Genomic DNA, 14363 nt, shown 5'->3' on the forward strand with positions numbered 1-14363 from the left:
GCCCGGTTTTGTCACTTTTCTGATTCTACCAGTCCTACCAGCTTCTGCCTCATTACTCAGTTTTAGTCTACTAAAGCCAATCAAGACCCCTGAGGAAGGCAAAGTTCTGCCGAAACACAGCCCGTGTAGGGTCTGGCTTTAATTGTCACTCTTGTAAGCAATTAGTGTATTGTTGGAAATTTTTATACATATGTGTTGTCTACAATTTAAAACTTTTCTTACATTTTGAACATAGAAAACGTCTAAATTTTTCAACTTTTGTCACATCCACTTTTGTTGTCTTGGACAAATTTACACATGTGCCAATACTAAAGGGGAACAGTGGAATCGGATGAAGTGACAGTGCAAGGCTGGGGCACGTGTCTGTGGAACTGAGAGCACAGCACAGATTATAGCTGTGCACTGCCAGGCGACTGCTGTTTCCACAGGCGAGCATGTCATTACTGCCAACAGGATCAGAACTGCACTCTCTGGTGCCCTGTCATTCAAGGCCAACACCAACCTTCTTGTGTGCAATTTAATCTGCTTCTATGCATGTCCACCTGATATATGTACAGAATATGGAAAGACATGGCAGACACTCTTAAGGCCCAATTTTCTAGGCGCCAGTAGGCACCCATATCGCCATTATAAATGCAGTCCAAATGCCATTTTTAACTGAGATATGAGGTGCATACCAGCACCAAGAAAATCAGCGCTGGAATCACATCTACATAGACGCTGTAGGCTGCTGAATGCCAAAGTAGGCATGGCCAATGCCAGAAATGGCCAGACCATGTAGGCATGGCCAATGCTCCCTCCTCCCCGTGAACACTGTCCATCGGGCAAGTCCCTCCTATCCATACTCTTCTCCACTGCCACATCCATACTCTGTACCTTCTATTTTGCTATTCCGTATGCATGGAACAGACTGTCTGAGTCATTATATCAGGCTCTGTCTCTTGCAGTATTCAAATCCAAGCTAAAAGCCCATTTTTTTTCAAAGCTGCTTTCAATTCCTAACTCCCATTAACCATAAAATTACCTACCGTATGTCCATCCTATCATTCTCTCCGCAAGAAATTTGTCCTGTCTGTACAAATTTAGATTGTAAGCTCTTTAGATCAGGGACCATCTGTTACATGTCAAATGTACAGTGCTGTGAACACCTTTCAGCACTATAGAAATTCTAAATAGCAGCAATATTAGTAGTAGTAGTGGAAGAACATTTTAATACACATTAGTTTGTAGGTTAGCATGCATTAAATCCATTTACTAAGCGCTAACTAAGCCTACCCATGAATGCACAACCCTAGAACCCCAGACACATTTGGAAGGACATTAAAACTTGTGCTGTCTGATAGGTACCATGGGGGTTAACAAAGAAGTATAACCATAGTATCCAGTTTCAAATTTTCTATTCTATTTTACTGATCTGTGCTCTCGGGGTGTATCTCAGCTTCACCACCATTTTGATTCAGTGTGCCTGAAGTATAAATAAATAAAATTCTTAATCACCATTACTGGTTGAAAATAAACTATTCCAACCACAATCGAGTGAGTATAAAGCAATTGGTTTACCAGCTTCTTATTTCCCGGTTACCAAGGGCTACTTTGTCGCAGCTTTTTCTACATAGTGAAAACACAGATTTTGCAAACTTCTAACATTTAAGGTATATTTGAGCAAAGCATACCCTTTATCAAATAAACAAAAGCAACTGTTGTCGAATCCTGTACCTAATTGATAGTCTCCATTGTTTGGGCATGATAAAGAAATACTTCCATTTATTTTGCAGAATGGCTTCACCCCGTTGTATATGGCAGCACAAGAAAATCACCTCGATGTTGTCAAGTATCTACTTGATAATGGTGCAAGTCAGAGCCTGGCTACAGAGGTAAGTCTTTTGAGTTCTGACGCATAATATTACAGGACAGTTTTGCATGTTTTTTAAAATTATGTTTGTATTTTTTTTTTAGTTCAATAATTTTTATTGAGAGTTTTCAGGTAAAGTGCAAACCTTATACAATGATCCAGGAAAAGATTCCATAGTACCGTATTTTTCCCTCCATAAGACGTACTTTTTTTCCACCCAAAAGTGGGTGGAAATCTCGGTGCGTCTTATGAAGTGAAGATGCGGGATTTGTGAGAACTGTCGGCAGCCATTTGGAAAACGGCGCGGGCCCAAGTAGGAGCGTGTAAAGCTTGGTCCTGATGTCTACACTCCTGACTTATGCGCCTGCTGCCCGGAAATAGTAAGGAGCCGTCGAGGAAGGAAGGGAAGAATTAAAAAAGGTACGCGGTTTAAAAAAAAAAAAAAAAAGGCACTCGGGGGGTATGATTAAAAAGGTACAAGGGGGGTATGATTAAAGGTACAGGGGGATGATTAAAAAAGGTAGTGGGGGATATGTGGGGGGATGATTTAAGGTATGGGGCACATGGGGGGATGGGGGATGATTTAAAGTACTGGGGGTATGTGGGGAGTATGGGGTATGTGGGGGTATGTCCCTGCCCGCCCTGTGCCCTGTCCCAGCCTACCACTAGACCACCAGAGGGGGTGACAAGGTACAGAGCCTGGCAGGGAGGGGGGGACAGGGTGCAGAGCGTGGCATGGAGTGTGGGGTTGGGTGCAGAGCTGGGCAGGGAAAATTTGGTTCACAATGGTTTTTTTCTTGTTTTCCTCCTCTAAATCTAGGGTGCATCTTATGGAGCAAAAAATATGGTAAATGATATCATCTAGAAAAACATTGTCCATCAATTAATTTATTAACAGTACAATAATATAACTTCTACCTAAATAGCAAAAACAACAACAGTAGAAAGGCAGCATGGATGTACATTAAGAAAACAGCCTTAAAAATATTTGTATATATGATATTTCCCAACACCTTAATCGTAATAGGACATAAAATTATATTGTATAAGAGGTTCCCTGATTTTTTAAAATGTTTTTAAGCTATTAATTTTCCCAGCCATAACTCTCTCAAATTTGGCTGTAATACAGACTGTATTCTACCAGGCATTGTACTCAACCATAGTGAAATCCTTCCAATGAGTAAGAATAATTTTTATGGCTATATTGATCAGGATTCTCAACAGGTTAGATTGATCCTCTGTAAGTATAGCTCGCATTCCTTGACTACTAAGTATGACAATATTTATTGTTATAGGTTCTTGAATGGATAGTAATGAACAGATTGTAGCCCTTATTTGTTGCCAATACTTTTGTAGCTGTGTACAGAAGAAAAGTGAATGAGAGATTGTACCAGACTCTGTTTTACATGACCAGCATGTACTTGATTCTGTTGTTTTGATTTTAGAAACTTTATAGGGTGTACAGATGGCCTTATGCAGGACAAGTATATTGATTGAATGACTCCTACAGATTTCAAAGTTTTATGTACTGTTCCAGACTTGCTCCCATTGTTTATCATTAAGCTCTACTTTAAGTTCATATGACCAAGTTGTTTCTGTTCCATGAGAATGCTGAAATTTGGAGTTTTGTAGCGATTTTTATACCAACTTTTTACAGCACCTTTTTTTGAAGAAATTGTGTTAGCCAAATCCACTAGACTCAGAGTAGAAGACATCAGAGATATTTTTTTAAAGAGTCGTGAGGAAATGTTAGAGTTGAAGCCATTGAAAAATTGATTATTCTAAAGATGTTGTAGCTCAAAAAAGGTCATCCAATCATTATCCAATCTCAGTTGTTGTATCGTCCAAATACCAGCATCCTGACATAATTTCCAATGGATAGTTTTATTCTGTATCTTAACATTAGTGTTATTCCAGATGGGTGTATGAGTGGTGTTTACCCAAGCAGTGGGAAGACATGAATCTATTGTCCGAACTGGGTTACTCGCAAACCGAGGTTCAACTGTACATACTTTTCTTCATTGTGTGTGCATATCAGAGAATTTTCTAATCAAGACTGTACATACTTAAGCTTTGAAAATTACTCTTTGAGCATGTACAGGTTTCCTGGGTTAATTTAAACGCAAATTCATATATTTAATTTAAAAACAGATGCTGACTCCTCCCCAACCATGCTCTCAGGGAACCACTGTGCTTATTCTAGGTAAACATATGCACATACAGGCTGTACAGTATATGCATAAATTTACATGCATATTATAGATAAGTCAGTTTTATAAAAGCCTTTTAAAATTCCCCCATACTACTCTTATATGCAGTGGCATACCAAGGGGGGGGGGGGGGCAGTCCGCCCCGGGTGCAGCCTTAGGGGGGGTGCACAGCTGGCTCGGTCCCTATCACGCTCTCACCCTCCCAGCAAGAGCAGCAAACCTCCCTCCAGTAGCGTCGGATGCTTCGATGCTTTCTCCTCCCTCTGCCGCATCACTGATGACATCATCAGTGACGCTTCACCGGCAGGAGAAAGCCGCGAAGCAGCCGATGCTACTGGAGGGAGGTTTGCTGCTCTGGCTTGGAGGGTCAGAAAGATTCACTTGGGGAGGGGAGAGATAGGAGGGTCAGCGGGGGTTCGGCTGGGAGGGGGGAGAAGCGGTCTGCCTCGGTGCTCCAAGGCCTGGTGCCATTACCTTCTTCGGGCAGCAGCAGCTTTTACAATTTGCTGCTGTTGCCAGCTTTAGGCTTTCCTCTCTGCCGGGTCCTGCCTACTTTCTGTTTTCATGAAGACAGGATCCGATAGAGAGGAAGGCCTGAAGCCGGCAACAGCAGTGAATTGTGAATGCTGCTGCTGCCCGATGAAGTTCAGGACACCAGGCCTTGGGTGACAGAAGGAGGAAAGGGGGCAGAGGGGGAAAGAATTGGGGAGAGTGTTGCTGTACCCAACTGGAGGGAATGAAAGGAGATGCCAGGGCTTGGAGGGAAGAAGAGACGCCAGGGCATGGAGGGAAGGAGGAAGGTATGCCAAATCAAGGGAAAAGGAAAGGGGAAAGGAAGGAGGAGATGTCAGATCATGGAGGGGGAGGGATAGATGGAAGAAAAGGAAAGGAGAGAGATGCCGGGAATCAGGGAAGGGATAATGCCAGACCGTGAGGTGGAAAGGAAAGAAAGGAAAAGAGAGAGATGCCAGAGCATAGGGGAGGGGGTGGTGACAGAGAGAGAAAAACGGAGAGGTGACAGAGTTGAAATCAATCATGTACAAAGGAGAGAAGGGGCACGGGATAGATAGTTTATGGAAGGAGCATAGAAAGAGGGAAGATGCCATATGAAAGAGAGAGAGAGAGGGTGCACACTGGATAGAAAGAGCACAGAGGGCAGTGAATGGAAGGGCGAGATAGAGGGTGAACAGTAGATGGAAGGGGTAGAGAGAGGGAAACAGACATTGAATGGAAGTGTGGGGGAGAGGAAGGACAGCTGCTGAATGGAAGTGTGAGGGAAAGGGGGAGCAGATGCTGGAAGGAAGTGCGGAGGAGAAAGAAAAAAAGGGTACATGCAGGATTGAGGGAAGAGGATAGAGTTAGTTACTGGAAGGGGTGAGGGAAAGAGGTGGCAAGCTATAGGTAGACACAGTGAAAGAGGGAAATTGAGGACTGAATAGTAAAAAAGAATTTAGACAGAGGCAGAAAATAAATTGAGAAGGAAGACCAGGGAATAACAGGAGGAAGGGAGTGGAGAGAGAGATGCCAGAGCAGGGGGGAAGGAAAGGAGACAGAAACCAGACCAATTCGGGTGAAAGGAGAGATGGAAGGGGGAGGCATACAGTTTCTGGAAGGGGCTTAGAAGGAGAGAAGATGCCATATAGGGGCAGAGAGATGGCAGACAGTGGATGGAAGGAAGAGAGTAACAAGAAGATGAGGAAAGCAGAAACCAGAGAAGACAAAAGTAGAACAAAAATTTTCTATTTATTTATTGCTTTAGGAGTCATGTGTCACTGTTTCTGTGGTATTGCATTGTATGTAGAGTCCAGCTTCTTGCTGGTTCAATTTAACCTTTGTCTATGTATTTCTATTTTATCCCCCCTTTTACAAAACTGTGGAGCGTTTTTTAGCGCCTGCTGTGGTAGTAGCAGCTCTGATGCTCAGAATTCTATGATCGTCAGAGCTATTACCACCGTGGCTAAAATCCACACTACAGTTTTGTAAAAGGGGGAGAGGTAAGTTTGTGATGACATTCCATACTAGGCAAAGGTGTTTTCTGTGTTCTGTGTGTTCGAAAGACATGGTTTTCTGTTAGGATTGACTGCAGGATTGATCTGTACTAGTCTGGCTTGTTTAGTTTTACAATGGGTATATTGCTGTTGTACTGCTCACTGCAGTATGTAAGATGCTGCTTTTTCCTAGGTACTCATGTGTGACGTGTGGCTTGTTATTAAAAATCATGTTTTTCGTACAGATGGGAGGGTGCCAAAAAATGGTTGGCCCTGGGTGTCACATATGCTAGGTACGCCACTGCTTATATGATGATTCTTTCTGGTGAGAGGTACACACCGCTTACTTTTCTGTAAGGAAAAGTGCTAATATTCCAATACTAATCTGTTCTTGGAGGGATAGGAATTAGGGGGACCACCCAGTGCTCTTTACTCCATGGTAACCCAATTGGCCAAAACTAGTTGCAAAGCTGGGGCACAGCACAATCCTCTCCTTTCCTACTGTGTTCCCCCAAAAATAAGACCTACCTCAAAAATAAGCCCTACCCCAGAAAATAAGCCCTAGTCGTAGGCAGCCGTGCTTCCTCCCCCCCCCCCCCCCCCACTGTGCAGCTGAACCCTCACTGACCCTCCATCCTTCCTTCCCAGCCAATCATTACCGCGACCATAAATACCTTCCGGCAGAGGAGCATTGGGCCAGCAGCACTCACAGGCTGCTTCGCGGCCTTCTCACTGGGGCCTTCTGTGTGCTGTGTTACTGTTGATGTCATCAATACACAGAAGGCCCAAGTGAGTAGGCTGCAAAGCAGCCTATGAAGTGCTGCTGGCCCGACACTCCTCTTCCAGAAGGTATTTATGGTCGTGGTCAGCGGGGATCAGTTGGGAGGAGAAGGATGGAGTGTCAGCGGGGGTTCAGCAGTTCAGCTGCTCAGCAGATGCGGCGGTGGGTGTTCAAGGGTTATGCTGCACAAGGGATGGAAGGGAGGGAAGGATGGAAGCTGGGCAAGGGTTCTACTGCACAAGGGGATGGGAGGGATGGAGGGATAAAAAGATGCTGCAGAGGGAAGGCACAAGGGGATGGGTGAGAGGGGAGGAAAGATTTGCATATGTGGGGGAAAGGAAAGAGGAAGAATTGGTGTGAAGGAGAGGAAGGAAGAGATTACATGAAAAAAAATAAGGCCTACCCAAAAATAAGACCTAGTGCCTTTTTTGGGCCCCAAATGAATATAAGACAGTCTTATTTTCGGGGAAACACGGTATTCTTTATCCCTCTGGAAAGAACCTTATGAACTCTAACCTGCTGGCAGTCTTCTGCCACCTTCATGAAGTAGGAAAAGAACTCTGCTCTGTCCCCTTTCCACTAGTGCTATTCTCTCACCACCCCCACCCCCACCCCAAACTATCCTATTTGCTTCCCCTACTGATGCTTTGCTCAGATTCAGGAAACTTTTATTTTCATGATGAAAATGGTATAGAACATTGGTCTCAAACTCGTGGCCCGGGGGCCACATGTGGCCCGCCAGGTTATATTTTGAGGCCCTCGCTATGTTTATCATAATAAAAAAAGTAAAATAAAACTGTTTCTTGATCATATGTCTCTTTAGCTATAAATGACAATATTATTATTAAGACTTAGCCAAAAGGAAAGATTTATAAACTATAAAGAGTTTTACCTCAGGCAAAATTGTCATTTCTTTAATAAGACATTAATTATTTTTTCTGTGGCCCTCCAAGTACCTACAAAACCAAAATGTGGCCCTGCAAAGGGTTTGAGTTTGAGACCACTGGTATAGAACAATACCTGGGGAGGATGATTTTTATAACAAACTGCCTAATTTTAGATAGTTATTAGGATTTATTTACTGCCTTTTTGAAAAAAGTTCACCCAAGTTGATCTACACCAAGATGCACTGAATATTGTTCTGGGACCTTCCACAGCCCATGCTTTCTCCAACCGATTTTCTCTGCAGTAGCATGTCATTGCTGGGATTTTTCTGCTGTTCTACTAATATAGTTATAGTTAAATAACCTTTCTACTAGTTTTTAAGCCACTATGAGATTTAAAATGCACCAGCCTTATGCTTTAAATGCACTATAATAGTTCTACTTGCCTTGTCCTTATGCTTCTGTGTAAAACTTGCTTTGACAGATCTGATTTCCCTATTATGGGCCTAGACTTCTGCTTCCCAAATCCTAGTCACTGTCGTCCTCTGTAGGACTAATGAGAGATTCCACTCTATAATCTCTTTTGGCCTTAGTTTTTTAGAGCCTCCCACAAGGCAGTCAAACAAAGTAATTGTTATGTTTGGTTCTCTAAAATCAACCAACCCAGCCTTGGTAGTACTTCCTGGGTGGGGTGTATTCTGTAAGATTCCTTCTCTCTGAACATAGCTCATCTAGTTTGACCAAAACTATTAAATATTCAGGGAAGGTTCAGCAAATTATCCCCTTATCTCTTTTAGACCAAATAGACACGCCCTTCAAGAAGTTTCTAGAATGGAGTATTTCTTCCTGTCACTTCTGTATCTTTACAGACCTGTTCAAGGCTACTTTTTGTTTCTGTTGGGAACATCTGTCAGATCTGCCCCAGTTTTGCTCTGCCTTCACTGTTGTTAACTTCTTCCATGAGCTTCTCTGTTTCTTCTGTTTCCAACATTTGAGGGGCCAATGCAGTAGGCTTAAGTTAGAGTCATATGCTGACAGTTTCAGCACACAGCTTCCCAATGTAAGCCTAACACAAAATTTTAGCTCTCTGATGCAGTAAGCAAATTACATGCAAATTATTTCAGCGTTGACAAGTGTGTTCTGTCAGAAAAAAAAACAGAGCCGCAGTAATATGCAGATATTTGCTAAAAATGTCTCTATTCCTGTCAGTGCATGAGTGGGGATTAACTCCCGCACTGACAGGAAGGGAAACATCAAGGGCAAAAAAAAAGCTTCCCCCTTTCTCTCTCCCAGACCTGACCCCCTCACCCCTGACATATATATTAGTAATGTAGTGACTTCCTACACTTAACACACATTTCTGTTAGTCTAGTGGTCCCTGACCTCCTACCTTGACACACATCTCTCATAGTCTAGTGGCCTCTATCCCCTCCCACTGCTATTAATTATTCCTATAGTGCTGCCAGATGTACGCAGCGCTGTACAGAGTCACAAAGAAGAAGACAGTCCCTGCTTGAAAGAGCTTACAATCTAAACAGACAAACAGGATGTCATGGATACAGTTAAGGGGACGGTTAATCAGCTGGCTAAACTCCTACCACCTCAGAAAGACCTGAATAGAATTCTGCAGCAGGAGCAATGCCCTCTCACTCCTGCCTCCAGGGCCCCATAATAAAAAAAATAATGGTACCTGAGCCCTAGTTGTGTGTTCCATTTCATCTAATAACATACACACACACAAAAAGCAGTGGGAACGGACAATGAACACTCCACAAAATTCAAGAATGTAAAAACAGACATGTTTATTCCAAAACAAAGGGACAAACATCAACTGTGGACCCGACACAGTACTGTGTTTCGGCGAATCAAAACGCCTGCATCAGGGGTCACTTTAATGTTGTAATACACAGGTAAAAAAGTCCTTTGTTAATAAAAGGCTAGGTCAATCAAACACGAAAAAAGCCAAGTGCTGAAAAGCTATCAAAGCAGCTCAAAGTGACCTCCGAAAGAGCATCAATGCTGACACATTACGCCAGGGAAGTAAAAAAGGTATGGGAGATGGCAAGGGGCAAGAAGAGGAGCGAGGAGGAGGGGTGCCATGCCCTTAGGAAGATGGCGCCTGGGGCAGACAACTCCCCTCGCCTCCCCCCTTTCTATGCCACTGCTACCACCCTTCTGTAAAAAAAGTATTTCCATAGATTACTCCTGAGGCTATCTCCTCTTAACTGAATTCTATGCCTTCTCATTCTGGAGCTTCCTTTCAAATGAAAGAGACTGGCCTCGTGTGCATTTATGCCACTCAGGTATTTAAACGTCTCTATTATATCTCCCCTCTCCCACCTTTCCTCCAAAGTATTGAGATTTTTAATCTGTCCCCATAAGCCTTATGATGCCACTTAAGCTTTTCAGAGCAGTGGAATTGTGAGAACTTTGGAAACCTGGGATCCAGCTCTTCTGTGGGGATACAAGGGTTCATGCAGTGCCAATAACAACCACATGGGTTGATGCCTACAAATTTAACCCTTTTCCAGATGCTCTGACATCCCAAGTTTTCCCATTTATTAATGATATTTTATAAGAAATGATCAAAATTTGACAGGTTGGAAATTTGCTGCTTGCTTCAGCTAACTGTTTATTCATCTAACTTCATTTATTAATCACTAGCTTCTGTTGCCAGCTGGGGTCCGCAAAGCCAATAGCAACAACACCCAAATAGGCGGCACTATACTGACCTAGGCATGCTTCCCAAATAGGGGACAGCCCTACAGGAGGAGCTGGCTCTAATAGAGGCCACACTTCTTCCCAGACAAACCCAGCACACAGTCTAAAACCACAGAGTCAATTAGCTTTGATTTAAGCAAGGCTTTTTATTGCTCAAGCCCACAAAAGGTAAGTAGCAGTTTCCAAAAACACAAAGTAAAAGCATGTGAAAAAAAAACCCCAAAAATATAACAAACATGTATTCCAGTACACATAAAGTATAATCAGGGTTGGTTTGGAAATCCAGCAGTAGTGCACCTGTTCTGCAATGGCATCTATGGCTTTTCCTCAGGGAGGTAGATGCCATGCCTTAGCCCCAGAAACAGCCTCAGCTTTCCAGCACAAAATTGTAGTCCAACACAGTCCAGAAAAGAAAGCAATAATTCCACACAGTTCGTAGGTGTTGCTTTGTTATTCAATATAGTATTTTTCCAAGTTTCCAAAAACAAACTAAAAAGGAAACTCCTGGGTAAAACAACACTTTTAATCAGTTCTTCCAACCACAGCCCTATGGTTCTTTCACCACTTATATGAACAGTTCATGAGTCAGCCTTTGTCTCAGAGGGAAAAACAAACTTAGGCAAAGATTCTGTGATTTTCAGTATGGGTCCCTACTGAAAACAGTGCTTTTCTTATTTCAGTCTTTCAATAATGCAAAACTTCTGAAAACCCCCCAAATAACCTTTCTCCTATTAACAGATTTCCATGAGTTCCAACTGCTCACCTTCAGGTGTCAACTCCTCTGACACTTCCATGCATTCACTTTGGCTGAAAAATTCTGCTTCTGGCCTATGGACAATCTCCTTCAGTTCTAACATTTCAGTGTCAGGCTTTGGTTCTGGCTGGGTTCTGCTCCATGGCAGGTCCTTCTGCTCTGCTGAGTCCCTCTCAGCTGGCTGACCTCTCTGTCTCCTCTCTCTCTATTCCAGGAGTGGGCAACGAGGGCCACAATCCAGTCGGGTTTTTAGGACTTCCCCAATGAATATGCATGAGATCTCATGCATATTTATTTGGGGAAATCCTAAAAACCTGACTGGATTCCAGCCTTCGTTGCCCACCCCTGCTCTATTCTGTGTGATATTCATCCTTATATTTGGGAGAACCCCCCCAAACCTATGTATATCTGGAATGGGCCAAGGCTCTCTTTGGCCAGCCTGCACTGTTTAAAGGCAATTGAACCTCTTTCTATCTGGTACTCTGAAAGGGTCTTATGTCTGGTTTAAACATAGTTTCTTGCTCATTTTCTGGAGTGAGTGGGGCCAGATAAGCAGCCTCACCAGTCTGTGGGTCAGGGTCAAGCTCCTGGTGAGCTTTTCATTGCATGTCATTGAATGTAAAAAAATCAGAAAAAAAATTATGTTATATTTTTTCATTTGCCAATAATAGTGCATACTTTTTGTTGTCAACGATGTGGGAAAGCAAAATGGATAATTTTTTAGAGTGACATTAGACTTTTTGTTGATTATGAATAAACATGTGAATGAAATAGTTAAAAAAGCTATTGTCAAACTTAAAAACTTACGTCGAATTAAACCACTTTAGATTCTTCTCAACTATAAACAGTGCTGATTGCAGTGGTGATGCAGTGGCATAGCGAAGGAGAGATGAGCCCAGGGTGGTGGCAGCCGTTCTCCGTACCCCTGTGCAGCAGAACCCTTGCCCAGCTTCCATCATTCCCTCCCTTCCATTCCTTGTGCAGCAGAACCCTTGAGCACCCGCCCCGTCTCACAGTCGAACCCACGCTGACCCTCCATTCTTCCCTCCCATCCAAACCCCGCCGACCGTGAGCCCTACATACCTCCCTCCAGAGCAGTGTCAGGCCGGCAGCAATATAAACAGGCTGCTTTGCAGCCTTCTCTCGTCGGAGCCTTCCGTGTGCCGCATTACTGATGACATCATCAGTGATGCGGCATAGGGAATTCCCTGATGAGAGAAGGCCGCAAAGCAGCCTGTTAAGAGTGCTGCTGGCCCAACGCTGCTCTGGAGGAAGGTATGTAGGGCTCGTGGTCGGCGGGGTTCAGATAGTCGGTGGGCTGGATTAAAAAACTAAATGGGCCAGTTATGGCCCGAGGGCCATAGTTTGCCCATGTGGCTTAGCCTTATCTTATCTTTGTAATATAATTTCTTTGTATTCTGCTACAAGACTATTACATTCTGTACTAGAAATCAGGAAGAGATCTATAGTAGGAAGCGGCCCTGATTTGTGAATAAATTACTGCCTAAATTAAGAGAGATTAATAATTATCACACCTTCAGGAGCTGTGTGGAAGCTTACTTATTTGATCTGCATTACTCCAATTAACTAAGACCCTCTTTTGCTAAACTGCGGTAGAGATTTCTATCATGGCCCAGGGTGCTAAATGCTCCAATGCTCATAGGAATTCTGTGAGTGTCGGAGCAGTGTCGGCGCACTTTGCGCTCCTGGACACAGTAGAAACCTCTACCGTGGCTTAGTAGAAGGGGGCCTTAGTTAATTGGAGCAATTTATTTACCTTATAAATCTATTTACCTCCCCTCCCCCTTTTACTAAGCCATGGTAGAGGTTTCTGTTGCAGCCTGAAGTGCTAAATGCTCTGATGCTCATAGAGGGCCTTAGTTTGTTATACATGATTGTATACTTATGATTTAGGAATATAGCCCAATTTCTTTTCTTATCTTTCTATAATCTGCTTTGAGCTACACTGGATTAAGCAGAATAAAAGTTTTCATGATAGATTAGATTTTATTTTTTAGATGCCCATCCTTAAGGATACGACCCTACTTAGCTCTCCAAAGCTACTCATGAACATGTCAAGTTAGTCCATCATAGAACTTGGTTTGCTGAACTTTATTTCTACATACCCAGCGAACTAACAATAACCCTTCAGATTCATTCAAAAATGAATAAGTGGGAACTAAGGTAGGTGTCTGTCATTTTTGTTGTGACTTGAATATTGGATATTTTTTGTATCAATTATCACAGCCAGAAGATTCAAACTTGTTAGGTGCCAGTTCCTCAAATAACTTCTGAGACCCAACAAAATTCTTTCAGCATGGTTTTAATAAATATCTGCAGATCTCAGTTCTAATTATGGATCTGTTGACATAGTGATGGCTGCCTCACATGCAGGAAATACGGGACAAACTTGGCAGGGTTTATTCTAAATGACTTTCCATGTGAACTTCTGATGGCTACTGTACCCTGCATTAAAGATGACAGATTGTTTGTTCAAGGCTCTTGAGCTTAACACTGCTTAACTGACCAGCATTTACAGTAAATATGATGTTTTCAAAACCCAAAAGGGCAAGATACCAAATATAGTTTTCCTAACATCTTCCACTGCAAATTAAACAAAGCTGGAATAATGGGGTGGGGGGGAGGAGGAAGACTTCTGTTTTTAATTCAATGCCTTCATTTGTTTGTTAGTGGAATTTGTGAGAACAGAGACATTGTGGCACCTCAAAGAATTATATATATGTAAGACTTCACATCGCCCTGCCCATTGGCCTGAAGATTAGCTTTCATGGGCAAAGGAAATGTCAGATCTTATTATTTAATTGACCTTTCTAAAAATGAGCTACTTCTGCTTTAAGACATCAGCTTGCAAATGGCATGCAGATCTGTGACCCATGTGGCTAAAGTCTTCTGCCATGTATATCCCCCACCTTGGAGGAGGCAGCTGCCTGATGAATCTACTTGGTGATATGGACCTGCTGTCTTATGTTCTTACTTTATGAAAGGATACACAGCGGTGCCATGTCTTCGGCTTGTGCCACCTAATGCAATAAACCATACCAAGCAAGGCTTACTGTGACACAAACAAGATAAAAATTAAATAAACCTACTTCACTGTGAAAAAGTGAAATGTGCTGCAGCTGGACAGTTCCTCTGGGATCCCAGGGCTGGTG

General features: G+C 42.9%; 1 protein-coding gene across 4 annotated transcripts in view; it reads left to right on the top strand.

The window, feature by feature from the left end:
- The window catches only part of ANK3 (ankyrin 3), a 972780-nt gene that overhangs the window by 563658 nt on the left and 394759 nt on the right, over nucleotides 1-14363 (top strand). For all 4 annotated transcript variants that reach the window (XM_033941649.1, XM_033941646.1, XM_033941647.1 and 1 more), the window contains exon 6: nucleotides 1776-1874. In XM_033941649.1, coding sequence (XP_033797540.1) covers nucleotides 1776-1874 — 99 coding nt within the window. The remainder of the gene's footprint in view (nucleotides 1-1775; nucleotides 1875-14363) is intronic.

The sequence above is a fragment of the Geotrypetes seraphini genome, chromosome 4 (genome assembly GCF_902459505.1).
Source record: "Geotrypetes seraphini chromosome 4, aGeoSer1.1, whole genome shotgun sequence".
Taxonomy (NCBI): domain Eukaryota; kingdom Metazoa; phylum Chordata; class Amphibia; order Gymnophiona; family Dermophiidae; genus Geotrypetes; species Geotrypetes seraphini.